This window comes from Peromyscus eremicus, chromosome 23 (assembly GCF_949786415.1).
Source record: "Peromyscus eremicus chromosome 23, PerEre_H2_v1, whole genome shotgun sequence".
NCBI classification, from domain to species: Eukaryota; Metazoa; Chordata; class Mammalia; order Rodentia; family Cricetidae; genus Peromyscus; species Peromyscus eremicus.
Genome location: NC_081438.1, coordinates 19,997,290 through 20,010,055, shown reverse-complemented (window position 1 = coordinate 20,010,055; position 12,766 = coordinate 19,997,290). Strand labels below are relative to the sequence as shown.

At 45.2% G+C, this 12,766-nt stretch overlaps 2 protein-coding genes across 2 annotated transcripts in view; one reads left to right on the top strand and one right to left on the bottom strand.

Annotated features, from left to right (window-relative positions):
- LOC131898250 (S-adenosyl-L-methionine-dependent tRNA 4-demethylwyosine synthase TYW1) overlaps nt 1-3,018 on the bottom strand; it is a 79,859-nt gene extending 76,841 nt beyond the window's left edge. Inside the window, exons 1-2 of the mRNA XM_059249365.1 lie at nt 2,850-3,018; nt 895-1,025 (exon numbers count right to left, since the gene is read on the bottom strand). Coding sequence (XP_059105348.1) covers nt 895-1,025; nt 2,850-2,853 — 135 coding nt within the window. The 5' untranslated portion in view covers nt 2,854-3,018. The remainder of the gene's footprint in view (nt 1-894; nt 1,026-2,849) is intronic.
- A 1,707-nt stretch (nt 3,019-4,725) lies between these two features.
- Nucleotides 4,726-10,825, top strand: Sbds (SBDS ribosome maturation factor). The gene is made up of 5 exons (XM_059249423.1): nt 4,726-5,005; nt 5,913-6,042; nt 8,446-8,646; nt 8,869-9,033; nt 10,480-10,825. Exons 1-5 carry the CDS (start codon nt 4,878-4,880, stop codon nt 10,606-10,608), a joined length of 753 nt encoding a protein of 250 aa, XP_059105406.1. The 5' UTR covers nt 4,726-4,877; the 3' UTR covers nt 10,609-10,825.
- Nucleotides 10,826-12,766: the final 1,941 nt, after the last annotated feature.

The window sequence follows — 12,766 nt, the reverse complement described above, 5'->3', positions numbered from 1 at the left end:
CATTCTTATGTTCTGACCTTTAGTGGTTGTAAGGAAGGATTCTCCTATTCCCTGAAGGGTGCAAAACAGCTTTATTTTTCTCTCCTTTATATTTATTTATTTATTGTTTTGGTTTGGGTTTTTTGAGACAGGGTCTCTCTACATGACCCTGGGTATTTTGGAATTCACTGTGTAGACCAGGTTGGCCTCAAACTCACAGAGATCCACCTGCCTCTGCCTCCCGAGTGCTGGGATTAAAGGAATATACCACCACACCCAGCTATTTCTCTTTGTAGATTAAAATTCCATTATAAAAATCTTGATTCTGACTTAGTCCATTATAACATAGTCTCTAAAATTAAGGTATTAAAAAGAATCTAGACAGTGGGGGGGAGGGAATGGGAGGAGAGGAGAGAGGGGAAACTGTGGTCGGGATATAAAATAAATTTTAAAAAATCTAGACAAACAAAAATGTGATTTAATGTTCCTATGAGCATTAGGAATGTCAGGAGGTGGAGGCAGGAGGACTGCCTAGAGTTCAAGGCTAGTTGGCTACATAGTGTGCAGCAGGCCAGCCAGAGATACATAACAGAACTCTATCTCACGAGCTAGATGGGTAGGTGGGCATAGGCCCTGTGGCCAAACCTGATGGCTGCAGATCAATCTCTAGAACCTACATGATAGAAGGAAGGAACCAACTCCTGAAAGCATATACTCTGCTTGCAGAGGACCCCAGATTGGTTCCCAGGACCTATATCCAGGTACAATCACCTACAACTCCTCCAGAAGATCCACCGCCCTCTTCTGGCCTCCACAGGCACTGCACTCACGTGCATATACTGACACATAGGAACCCAATTAAAAATAAAATGTTTTAAGGGGAGAAAGTGAGAGCGAAAAAGATACCCCAATTACCTGCTTCTTGATGACAACCTGGACACAGATCCAAAGAGTGACTCCCAGAGCACAGCCCAGATAGATGTAGAACCTGTTCACCCACAGCAACAGCAAAGGTGAAGAAAAGTCCCACACATCCAGAGGAGGACCTGAGTGTAAAACAACACACAGATGTAACAATGCATGCAGCCACACACAAAGATGCCCATTGATGTTTCAAGAATTAAAAGCAGGGGCTGGAGAAATGACTCAGCAGTTAAAGAGCACTGGCTGTTCTTCCAGAGGTCCCGAGTTCAATTCCCAGCAACCACGTGGTGGCTCACAACCATCTATATCTGGTGCCCTCTTCTGGCCTGCAAGCATGTATGCAGGCAGAACACTGTATACATAATTAATAAATAAATCTTAAAAAAAAAAAAAAAAAAAAAAAAAGAATTAAAAGCAGCCAGGCAATGGTGGTGCATGCCTTTAATCCCAGCACTCAGGAGGCAGAGGCAGGTAAATCTCTTGACTTTGATTGAGTTCCTAGACAGCCAAGGCTACTCGGAGAAACTGTCTTGAAAAATAAAAATCAAAAATTAAAAGAAAAATAAAAATAATTAAAAGCAAACTTCATATTTAACAATTTAAGAATTTCGATGGTTGATTTATTTTTGGTTGAAACAAGATTTCATTATGGAGACCAGGCCACACTCAAACATACAACAATCCTCCTGTCTCACTATCCAAACAGCACCATGTCTATCCTTTTGTTTGTTGTTTGTTTTATGAGGCTCTCTCTAGCTCTGGATATCCTGGAATTCACTATTCAGACCAGGTTGGCCTCAAACTTACAGAAATCCACCTGCTTCTGCCTCCCAAGTATTGGGACTAAGGGCATATACCACAATGCCCAGCGCCCTGATTTTTTTTTTTTTTTTTTTTTTTTTTTTTTTTTTTTTTTTGGTTTTTCAAGACAGGGTTTCTCTGTGTAGCTTTGTGCCTTTCCAGGAACTCACTCTGTAGCCCAGGCTGGCCTCGAACTCACAGAGATCCACCTGCCTCTGCCTCCGAAGTGCTGGGATTAAAGGCGTGCGCCACCACCGGCCTGATTTTTTTTTTATATTTACTTTTTTAACTTTTAGTTATGCGTAGGCTTGTGTACCTGCATATATATATGTGCACATGTGCGTGTGTGCAATAAGCCATGAAGGACAAAGACACTAGATCCCTTGAAGCTGGTGTTACAGGTGCTTGTGGATGCTAGGAACTGAACCCCAGCCCTCTGGAAAAGTGGCAAGTGTTCTTAACCACTGAGCCATCTCTCCAGCCCACACCTAACTTTTTTTTAATTTGAGGCTTGCCTTAAACACTGAAGCTGAAAGAAATTTCAAAGGACTTGAAACCTGAAATTTCTTGTGGGTCTATTAAACCTGAGTTTACAGACCCACAAGTCTTGAAACATGTGTATAAGGAGGGAGCCATTTTTTCATTCTGAGGTTAGGCCAGTTTCCTTCAAAACATATACCTTAGTCCTAGAAAGGCAAAAGACTAGTTAAGAGAATGGATTGGTCCTCCCTGTTCCCAGTAGTGACTACCCCCCGCTAATATGTGCATTCAGTAGGCTGAGGCAAGAGGAACACTGTAAATGTGGAGGCTAGCTTGGGCTACATGACAATTTCCTTATCCTCCTGGGTAGTGACTTCCAAGGCAGCCTCAGCTACATACTGAGTGCCAAGCCAGTCGCCACACAAATGAGTTTCAGACCTGGGCTACACCGTGAGTCTCAAACTCTCCTGAACTACACAGTGAGTTCTAGCTCAACCTAGAGTACAAAACAAGGCCCTTTCTGAAGAAAAACAAAAATATAATGAAACGACAGAGGGAAAAATAAAATACAAAAGTAAAACACCTAGTGCAACAACCTATGGTCCCTGTGTGGGGAGAGAAGCTTTCCTCCTGCCCGCCCGAGACTCTGGCCAGCCCGTCCTCACCCATCCTCCGCGGAGCCCAAGCCCCGCAGGTCGCCAGCAAACGCAGACACCGCCGGCCTGCGAGCAGAAGGACGGGGTTCACAGAACCAGGGAAGCCATGCCGTCGGCAAGCCCGCCCGCATTGGCCACAGAGGACAGAGGCGGGCCCAGGAGAAGACCGAGCTAGCGGAAGCTCAAAGCTCCTCTCTGATTGGTTCAAATGAGGAAAGGAGGCGGGACCAGAGGGAAGCCCCGCTCGTAACGCTGGGAAAGATAGTGGAGCACTTCCTGTCCTTCTCGGATTGGCTCAGAGTAGAAAGGGGCGGGCCTGTGGGAAGCTCGGTTTGCCTTAGAGTGGGAAAAGGCGGGACAGAGGAAAGTACTACCAAAATATGAATCACAGCCTTGGCGTGGTGCAGACTGTTGTTAATTCTAGCATTCAGGAGGCAGAGACAGACGGATCTCTGTGAGTTCATAGTTCGAGACCAGCTTGGTCTACGTAATGAGTTCCAGGACTTACATAAGCCGGGGCTATGTAGAGAGACCCTGTCTCAAAATAATTAAGTAAATGAATGAAAGAAATGAATGACAGCCCATTGACACAGGCCTGTAAATCCAGCGCTCTTGAGGCTGAGGCAGGAGCATCACCAGATTCAGGACAGCTATTCTTTGGAGCAAGAGTCTCTCCTGTATCCCTGGCTGTAATTACATGCTATGTTAAACAAACTGGCTTCGAATTTACAAAGCGATCAGCTTGCCTCTGCCTCCCGAGTGCATAGGCCACTACGCCAGGCCAAAAGAATGATCACATGAGAGGAAAAGAAAGGAATCTTAAGAAGAAAAGAAAAGAAAAAAAAAAAACAGACCAAATACTGCCGGCGTAGTAGCGCATTCTTCTAATCCCAATATTCAAGAGACTGAAGCAGGAGGATCACACATGAGTTAGAGACCAGCCTAGGTTACATAGTAAGACTTTATTCAAAATAACAAACAACAACAAAAAAAGGACATTGACTATAGGAAGTGGCCCAGGTCGGTGGACTCATTTGCATCGTAACTGTAATAAATCGACTGTAACAGGCATTGATTAGGTGTGGAAAATAGAATGTGAAGTGAATAGTAGATGATCCTGAGGTTTTAGAGCAGATGTCTCTGGGAGTGTCTGCTAAGAGTATGTACTTCAGTATTTAAGGCTAAAACCACGCGATGATATGCTTTGCGAGAGGTGATGAAACAGGATCTCAAGTAGCCCAGGCTCGTTTCAAACTCTCTGTGTAAGCCAGGATGACCTTGAACTCCTGATAGCTTTATCGATACCTGAAAAATTCTGAGGTTATATGTGAGGACCATCACACCTGGTGATTTGCTTTAAAATAATACCATAGCAGGCGGGCGGTGGTGGCGAACGCCTTTAATCACAGCACTCAGGAGGCAGAGCCAGGCGAATCTCTGTGAGTTCGAGGCCAGCCTGGGCTACCAAGTGAGTTCCAGGACAGGCTCCAAAGCTACACAGAAAAACTCTGTTTCAAAAACAAAAACAAAACAAAAAAAAAGGTAAAATAATACAATAAAGAGAGGATAAAATAGGAATGGAAACCCGTTGATAATTATTGAAGCAAGACGATGGAAGCTCATTACACTTTTTTTCTCCTCCTTTCTCACTAAAATTCTCCTTAAAAAGGTTAAAATGAATGCAGCTCCTGAATTCTGCAGAACTATTGCACTAGAACACCACGTTTCCACCGGGTCAATAAACATTACTCACCCACCAATAGGCGTTGCAGGCGCCCGTGAATGACGTCATCGAAGGACGCCTTCCTTTGAGGGCGGAGATGGATGGCGTAAAAGCCTCACTGCGCAGGCGTAGTTGCTTTCTTAGCCTTTGCCCCCTTAGTGCACCGCCTGACGCAGGCGCAGTAGGGCAGGCGGGTGCGTAGGGACTGCCGCTGAGGCGTAGGTCAGCGGAGAGCCTAACACTCCTGGGTTCCACGCGCCGCGGGGTCGTTACCGCCGAGCACTTGGAGAGCCCGAAGTCTGTGAGCAGCCGCCATGTCGATCTTCACCCCGACCAACCAGATCCGACTGACCAATGTGGCCGTCGTGCGGATGAAGCGGGCAGGGAAGCGCTTCGAAATCGCCTGCTATAAAAACAAGGTCGTCGGCTGGCGGAGTGGCGTGTGAGTGATCCTGTGCCCGGAGTCCAGCGCTCGGGCTACCCGGAGGCCTGGCCTCTCTAACCGCGGCCCCTGAGAGCGATGGGTACCTTTCAGGCCGCGTTTGCTTGATTCGAACTGGCTTCTGGTTTGGGATCTTGTTGGTGTCAGAAACTGCCAACTAGAAACTCCGTCCTAGCTGGGGCCTGGTGGCCTAGGCCTGTAATCCCAGCGCTCAGGAGGCAAGAGGATTGCTGTGAGTTCCAGGCCAACCTGGAACGTGTGTGTGGTATTAGGGGAGCTTCTCGGATAAATGATTAAGACGGGAATCCGATATACTCCAAATACGATCACAAAGAAAAGAAACATACTATGGCCATTTTCCTGGAATAGTAATCGGGAAGCTGATCCTACAAATATGAAATTAGTACAGCCGATGTCACATACACACCCCTCAGAATCCCCAGTTTTATCCAAGTGCGTAGTGTCTTCGCTACTGCCATCTAGGGACGGGATTCCAGGATGGATGCCCTCAGCACCACACCCTACCACACCCTCAGTTTCTTTGCGTAAAACAATGATGTGTTTTTTGCGGTTTTTTTTTTCTCCGTAATTAAGTGAGAGATTACAGATACTGTCCTGAGTCCGAGATTGTTCCTGCCAGGTAGACACCTTGGGGAAGCGGGGAGAGAGAGAGGAAAAGAAAAAACGTTCAGTTTCTCTTCTTTTGGTTTTGTTTTTTTTGAGACAAGGTAGCACAGAACACTATATAGCTGAGGCTGTCCTTGAACTCCCAGTTTCTGCCGCCACCTCCTAAAGGGCTGGGATTGCAGACGAGCGACATTTGCCATTTATCTTGTTGAATTTTGTGTGAATGGATTTCCAACTGTCCAGTGAATTCACATGGGACTTTCTCTCCTGCCCTTTCAAGGGAAAAAGACCTTGATGAAGTTCTGCAGACCCACTCAGTGTTTGTAAATGTTTCCAAAGGTCAGGTCGCCAAGAAAGAGGACCTCATCAGTGCATTTGGGACAGATGACCAGACTGAAATCTGCAAACAGGTAGGTTCTGCCAATTGCAACATAGCTCATTCCCATGTTCGTAGGCAACATCAAGACCTCTGTTCTTCCTTGATGAGTTTTTGTTTGTTGTTTTAGCTTTTTTTTTTCCCAGTTTATGTTGTTGGAAGATTTGGGAGTTTTGTACGGTGTTTGTTTGTATGTTGCTGTTTTTTTGAGACGGGCTCACTGTGTAGTGCAAGCTGACATCAAACCCAATTGGATAGCTATGCTGGACTGGAACTTCTGATCCTCCTGCATCAGGCCACCACACTCAGCTCCAGTATAACATTGGGGTGGGGGGGGTTGTATATCAGTCTGTAGCTCTGGCTAGCCTAGAACTCATTATATAGACCAAGCTGGCCTCAAACTCACAGTAATCCACCTGCCTCTGCCTCCTGAGTGCTAGAATTAAAGTTGTGCACCACCATGCCCAGCTGGTTTATCTTTTATGTGTGTGTATCGCAAGTGAGTGTGCGCATTTGTGCAAGGTGCCTGCAGAGACCAGAAAACAGCATTGGATCCCCTGGATCTAGAGTTATAAGGGTTGTGAGCCCCTGGTGTGGGTGCTGGGAATTGAACTGGGGTCCTCCAGAAGAGCAGCAAGCACTCCACTGTGCCTTCTCTCCAGCTCCTCCAGTATCACTTTAACACAAATATTCGATTTCTGTTGCTTTAATTCCAGGAAATACCAGTTACAGTATTAGTAGGCGTCTGCTTGCCATGCGTACACAGCTTTATTGAAACAACATAAACCAAGAGGACTAAGAAGTTGAAATGGGTATTGCAACAAACAGGTGGCAGAGAAAATTCTGGAAGGAGACAGCAATGAAATAGCTTGCCATGGTGGAAAGGGCCTCTTTAGAGGCAAAGAGGGTGCATGTGCCGCAGCTTCTCAAGTCCTCTCACCCGGTTCAGGATGGTGAGGGTTACCCCATTCAAGGGGAGGGGTGCAGTCTGGTCCTCTTCAGGCAGGTCGAAACTCTCAAAATGTAGAGGATAGACAGGGAAGAACTTTCTGTTTCTGGATCGGCATCCTTGGATGCAGGAGCCCTACTCTGTGCCTTCACAGTCTTATGTGATCTTTTTCACAGTGAAAGTTGGTTGTTTGTCTGAGGGGTCTCTTTATCTTGAGTGACTTTTCTGTAACTCTGCTGATGGTTCTCAAAGCATTTCTGCCAGTTTTAGGTAAGGCTGGTGGGGCACGGAAACTTGCAATTTGCATTCTAAGGCCTTGACAGTGGACCCCAGCTTCAGCCTCCTTAGGAGCCACATGACTGCTTGGTTCTCCATCCTAACGAAGAGCCAAGTAGCTGTCCTGGAATACTCCAAAGTATTTGTTTTTCTGTTTGTTTTTTTTTTTGGAGACAAAGGAAACCACCACATCCAGCTTCTGGATTTTTTTTTAAATCAAACTTTAGAAATTAACTTTTCTAATAAATCACATCTTTTTACATTACTGTGCTTCCTGCCCACCCCACCCCAGACTCACTGTACAGCTCTGGTTGGCCTGGAATTTGCTATGCTCACCAGGCTGGCCTCGAACTCATACCTACCTGTGGTTTGTTTTTTGGGGGTTTTTTGTTTGTTTGTTTGTGGTGGTTCTAAGGACTGAACCCAGGTCCTTTTTTTTTGGGGGGGGGGGTGTGTGTGATGCCTCTAGAACAGTGGTTCTTGATGCTGTGACCCTTTAATACAATTCCTCATGTTGTGGCAAACCCCCAACCATAAAACTGTTTCCTTCTTACTTCAAAACTGTAATTTTGCTACTGTTAAGAATCATAATGTGCTGAGTGGTGGTGGTGCACCTTTAACCTCAGTACTCAGAGGCAGGTGGATCTCTGTGAGTTCAAGGCCAGCCTGGTCTACAGAGTAAGTTCCAGGACAGCTAAGGCTACAAAGAGAAACCTGTATTTAAAAAAAAAAAGAAAGAAAAAGAAACAAAACAATCATAATGTAAATGATATGCCAGACAGTGGTGGCGCACACCTTTAATCCTAGCACTCGGGAGGCAGAGGCAGGCAGATCTCTTGTGAGTTCGAGGCTAGCCTGGTCTACAAAGCGAGTTCCAGGAAAGGTGCAAAGCTACACAGAGAAACCCTGTCTCGAAAAACCAAAAAAAAAAAAAAGAAAAAAATTTCTGATATACAGGGTATTTTATATGAAGTTGCAACCCACAGATTAAGAACTGCTGCTCTAGATGGATTTTTCTCCCCTCTCTCTAGCTGGCCCACAAGCGGGATCTTGGAGCTGCTTATAATGCAGTGCTGGATTTAGGCAGCAGATGGTTCCACATGAGCAGCTGCAGAGAATAAAACTTCATTTCCTCCCTGCTAACTAATTCTGTGCAGTAGAGAAAGATCACTAAAACTGATGGGGGCTTTCTCTATGTTCTGCCATTTTTAGATTCTGACTAAAGGAGAAGTTCAAGTGTCAGATAAAGAACGGCACACACAGCTGGAGCAGATGTTTAGGGATATTGCAACCATTGTGGCAGACAAATGTGTGAACCCAGAAACAAAAAGGCCCTACACGGTTATCCTCATCGAGAGAGCCATGAAGGACATCCACTACTCGGTCAAACCCAACAAGAGCACAAAGCAGCAGGTGAGCGCTCTTTGATGTCCTCAGAACATTCCCAGCCTTGGACGGTGCTTCCTTCCAAAGCAGAGTTACTTTATCTCCATGACCTCACTTCTCTAGGCTTTTCTAGGATTGCCTGTGTCTTGGCCATGAGCCCACTGGCATAATGTAGCTATGTTCACGTCAACATACAAGTCAGTGCAACACGCATCTAAATAATAAGCACTCCCCGTTGTGTCGTGACAGGCTTTGGAAGTGATAAAGCAGTTAAAAGAGAAGATGAAGATCGAGCGTGCCCACATGCGGCTGCGCTTCATCCTGCCCTTGAATGAGGGCAAGAAGCTGAAGGAGAAGCTGAAGCCGCTGATGAAGGTCGTGGAGAGTGAGGACTACAGCCAGCAGCTAGAGATAGTAAGATGATGGCAGTGGGGAGCCAGCGGTGCACCCTGGGCCCCGAGATTAGAACCTCAACCATTATTCTTGGCTTCGTTCTACCAGAAAAGCTTAGTTTCTGATCCTAAGTGCTGCATTTCTTACTTTTGCCTAGCTGTGACCCAAAGACTTGAGAGAACAGAATAAGGACGTGAGGTGTATTTGGCTCAGTCTGAGAAGGTTCAGTCCATGACTGCTTGGCCTCATACACACAGGCAGAACAGGAAAGAGAGGGAAACAGAGACCAGGTGTACCCTATAGAGACAGGCCCCCAGACATCTACTTCCTCCATGTAGACCTCACCTCCTCAAGTTTCCAGACTTGGCAAATTAGTACCACCAACTGGAGATAAAACATGGGCCTGTTGGGGACATTTCATATTCAAACCATGTAACAATATTAAGAAGTTGCAGGCTAGGCTAACATGTCAAGGTGTAAATAGGATACTGCAGTTAAGTACACACACGATTTTATTTGCTCAAGTTATTCATACTAGAATTATGTTGGTTGTGTTCATATTCTTTTAAGTAGTAAGATATATTTTACACCGAGTCTTCTATTATGGGACAACTAATAATAAAAGTGGAGCCAGGTAGTGTACACTTGTCATCCCAGCACTCTGGTGAGTTCAAGGTCATCCTCAGCTGCATAGTAAACTTGAGACTAGAAGTTACCATCTTTCTTTCTACCAGAACATGTTTTAAGCATTAGCAATGAGAGGATTTGTTGCTGAGAAACAGCATACCAACACTGTAACATCTGAACTTTTCAGAACCCACCATGGCTTCTTAGTATGTCTGCTTCACAGGTGGAGGTGACTGTCACTGACCTATAAGGGTCTAACGCAGTAGTTCTCAACTTTCGAATGCTGCAACCCTTTCATACAGTTCCTCATGTTGTGATGACTCCCAAACATATTATTGTTGCTACTTCCTAACTGTAAATTGTTACTGTTATGCATCATAATGTAAATATCTGTTTTCTGATGGTCTTAGGTGACCAGAGGTCTCACAACCCACAGGTTGAGAACTGCTGGTCTAATGCTAGATTTCAGCCTGGAGAAGACCATAGTCTGCTACAACCCCTTTATTTTACAGCTGGGGAATCTGGGTATGTGTTTAATAGGAGGTACTAGGGATTGAACCCAGGGTTTTTTTGGTTTTTTTTTTTTTTTTTTTTTTATTGAACCCAAGGTCTTAATACTAGGCTGATGTTGGCTCTCACTGTGAGCTGCAGCACTGGCCAGATGAGTATTCAGACAGGGGTGAGTGCCTTTCCCAAAGGCCAACAACAGATGCTTAGCAGGCCTCCACTGTGTGAGCAACACCTAGAACACAGCCATAGGTCTGCCTTGAGCATTCAAACTGAGTTTATTCTGTGTTGTTATCCATCCTCCCTTGGTAAACAGCTACATAATCATTGCAGGTATGTCTCATCGACCCAGGCTGCTTCCGAGAAATCGATGAGCTAATAAAAAAGGAAACCAAAGGCAAGGGTTCTCTGGAAGTGCTCAGTCTGAAAGACGTGGAGGAAGGAGATGAGAAATTCGAATGACATGATACTCTCCAGCTCCTCTGCTGGAGCACGACAGAGGACTTTGTTCCCAGCAGCAGCAGTTGTTTCTGTGACCTGCCAAAAGCCCTGCTCAAGCAACGTGCCACTTTCCAATCTTGTGTTAAACATTTACCTAGGTACTGGGTGTTTCTGTTGTAAACTGGGGTTTCCAGCAAAAAGGACAAACCCAAAATACAGTGTCCAGAACAGCTCTTCACTGCTGTCTATGCCTTTATAGTTCCGCAGGAAAGATCAGAGATGCTGGGGGATAAGAAGGCAGATTTAGTATGTGATAGATCACTGGAGAGAGGTCTGTATGACAAAGAGGAGTGTTTGCTGGGACAAAGATGTGGTGCTTTTGCATACGAAGTCCAGGTCAGGGGTGTGAGCTTGGAGAAGACTTCCTGGTTCTCTACATATGACTAGGGAAATTTTGAATTTTCAACAAACATGGTACCACAACTGACTTAGATTATTCTTGGTAAAATATATAAAGTCATTAATACTAATTCTTAAAAAGTTTATAATATATGTTAGTATAGCTAAAATGATACATAATCAATAAACCTATTTTTATTAAGCTCTGGCTTGCATTTCTAGACAGCTTCCTTTTGGGTCTGATTTTTGTATTAGGTACTTTCCTCGATGATGTGATGAACTGCCTGACAGAGGCGTGTTAAGGAAGAAAAGGTTTTACTTTAGCTCAGTTTGAGGACTGACAGTCCATCACAGCAGAGCAGGCATGGTGGCAAAATCATGAGGTCATGTTGCATCTGCAGTCAGGAAGCAGAAAAAGATGAATTCAGATGCTAAGCTTTCTTTTATTCTGTCAGGGCCCCAGCCCATACAGTAAACCCAATCTAGAGACTCTCACAGATGTGACCAGAGCTTTGTTCCCATGGTAAGTCTAGATCCTGTCAATTTGATAGTATTAACCATCAATTTGGGGTTTTTTTGTGGTTTGGTTTGTGTTTTGAGGGTCTTGAAATCAAAGGCCTTTCTTTAATCCCAGCACTTGGGAGATAAAGGCAGGCAGATCTGACTTCAAAGGCCAGCCTGGTCTACAGATGAGCCCAGGACAGCCAGGGCTACACAGAGAAACCCCATCTCAAAAACACAATTGGGGGGGGGGGGGCGTTGCTGGAGAGATGGCTTGATGGGTAAGAGCACTGCCTGCTCTTCTAGAGGACTCAGGTTCAAATCCCAGCACCCACATGGCAGTTCACACCTGTCTATAACTCCACTTCCAGGGCTACCCTCACACAGACGTACAGGCAGGCAAAACACCAGTGAATATTAAATATAAATAAAGATCTGAGACAGTTTTTTTGGGTTTGTTTTCAATTTTTTTTTTCTTCCCATTCAGAGTCGATCCTCCTGCCTCGGCTTCCTGAATTATAGGCCTGTGCCCAACCCCTATTTTTAGAGTTCATTCACCTACAACCAACCAACACAAGAAATTTAATTTTCAGAGGCAAAGGCCAGATATCACAAATAAGGTGTTTCTTTCTGGGTTTTGTTTTGTTCAAATAGGTTCTCAGGCCAGCAAGATGGCCAGTAAAGGCCCATACCCCTAAGTCTAATGACCTATCTATCCCCAGGACCCACATGGTAGAAGAGAACCACTGACTTCTGCAAGTTGTCCAGCCCATAGCCTGCTGTTTTGAACGGTGGCTGAGGGGCACACTAAGGATTTAGTTAATAGGCCAGGGTATGTTTAACCATCTGTACTGGTTCGTTGGTTGTATAGCCTGTGTGCTGAGAATAGAACCCAGAAACCTACTGCTTAGCCATGCCCTCAGCCCTTCACTGGGGTGTTCTAGGCAAGAGCTCTACTACCACTGAGCCACAGCCCTGGCTCTTACTGATGTCTCTGGTAGTTTGGGCCAGGTCAGTGAGCACTTCTTGTTCTCCTACAGTACAAGGTTTTACACTCTTTGGACAAAGACCCATGGGTTGAGGTCACCTTAGTAGGAAACACTGTCCACCCTTCATCCTCATGACAGGTGGTACTTCAAAAAACAGCCTGTAAGTGCTCCTTTCTGTTTAAACTGCTATCAGGCTGGAGGAAAGAAAACAAACCAAGTAAATCCAGATATTTTATTCTGTAAAGCACATATGCACATACTTCAAACACAGAAAATCAATGAGGGAGGGA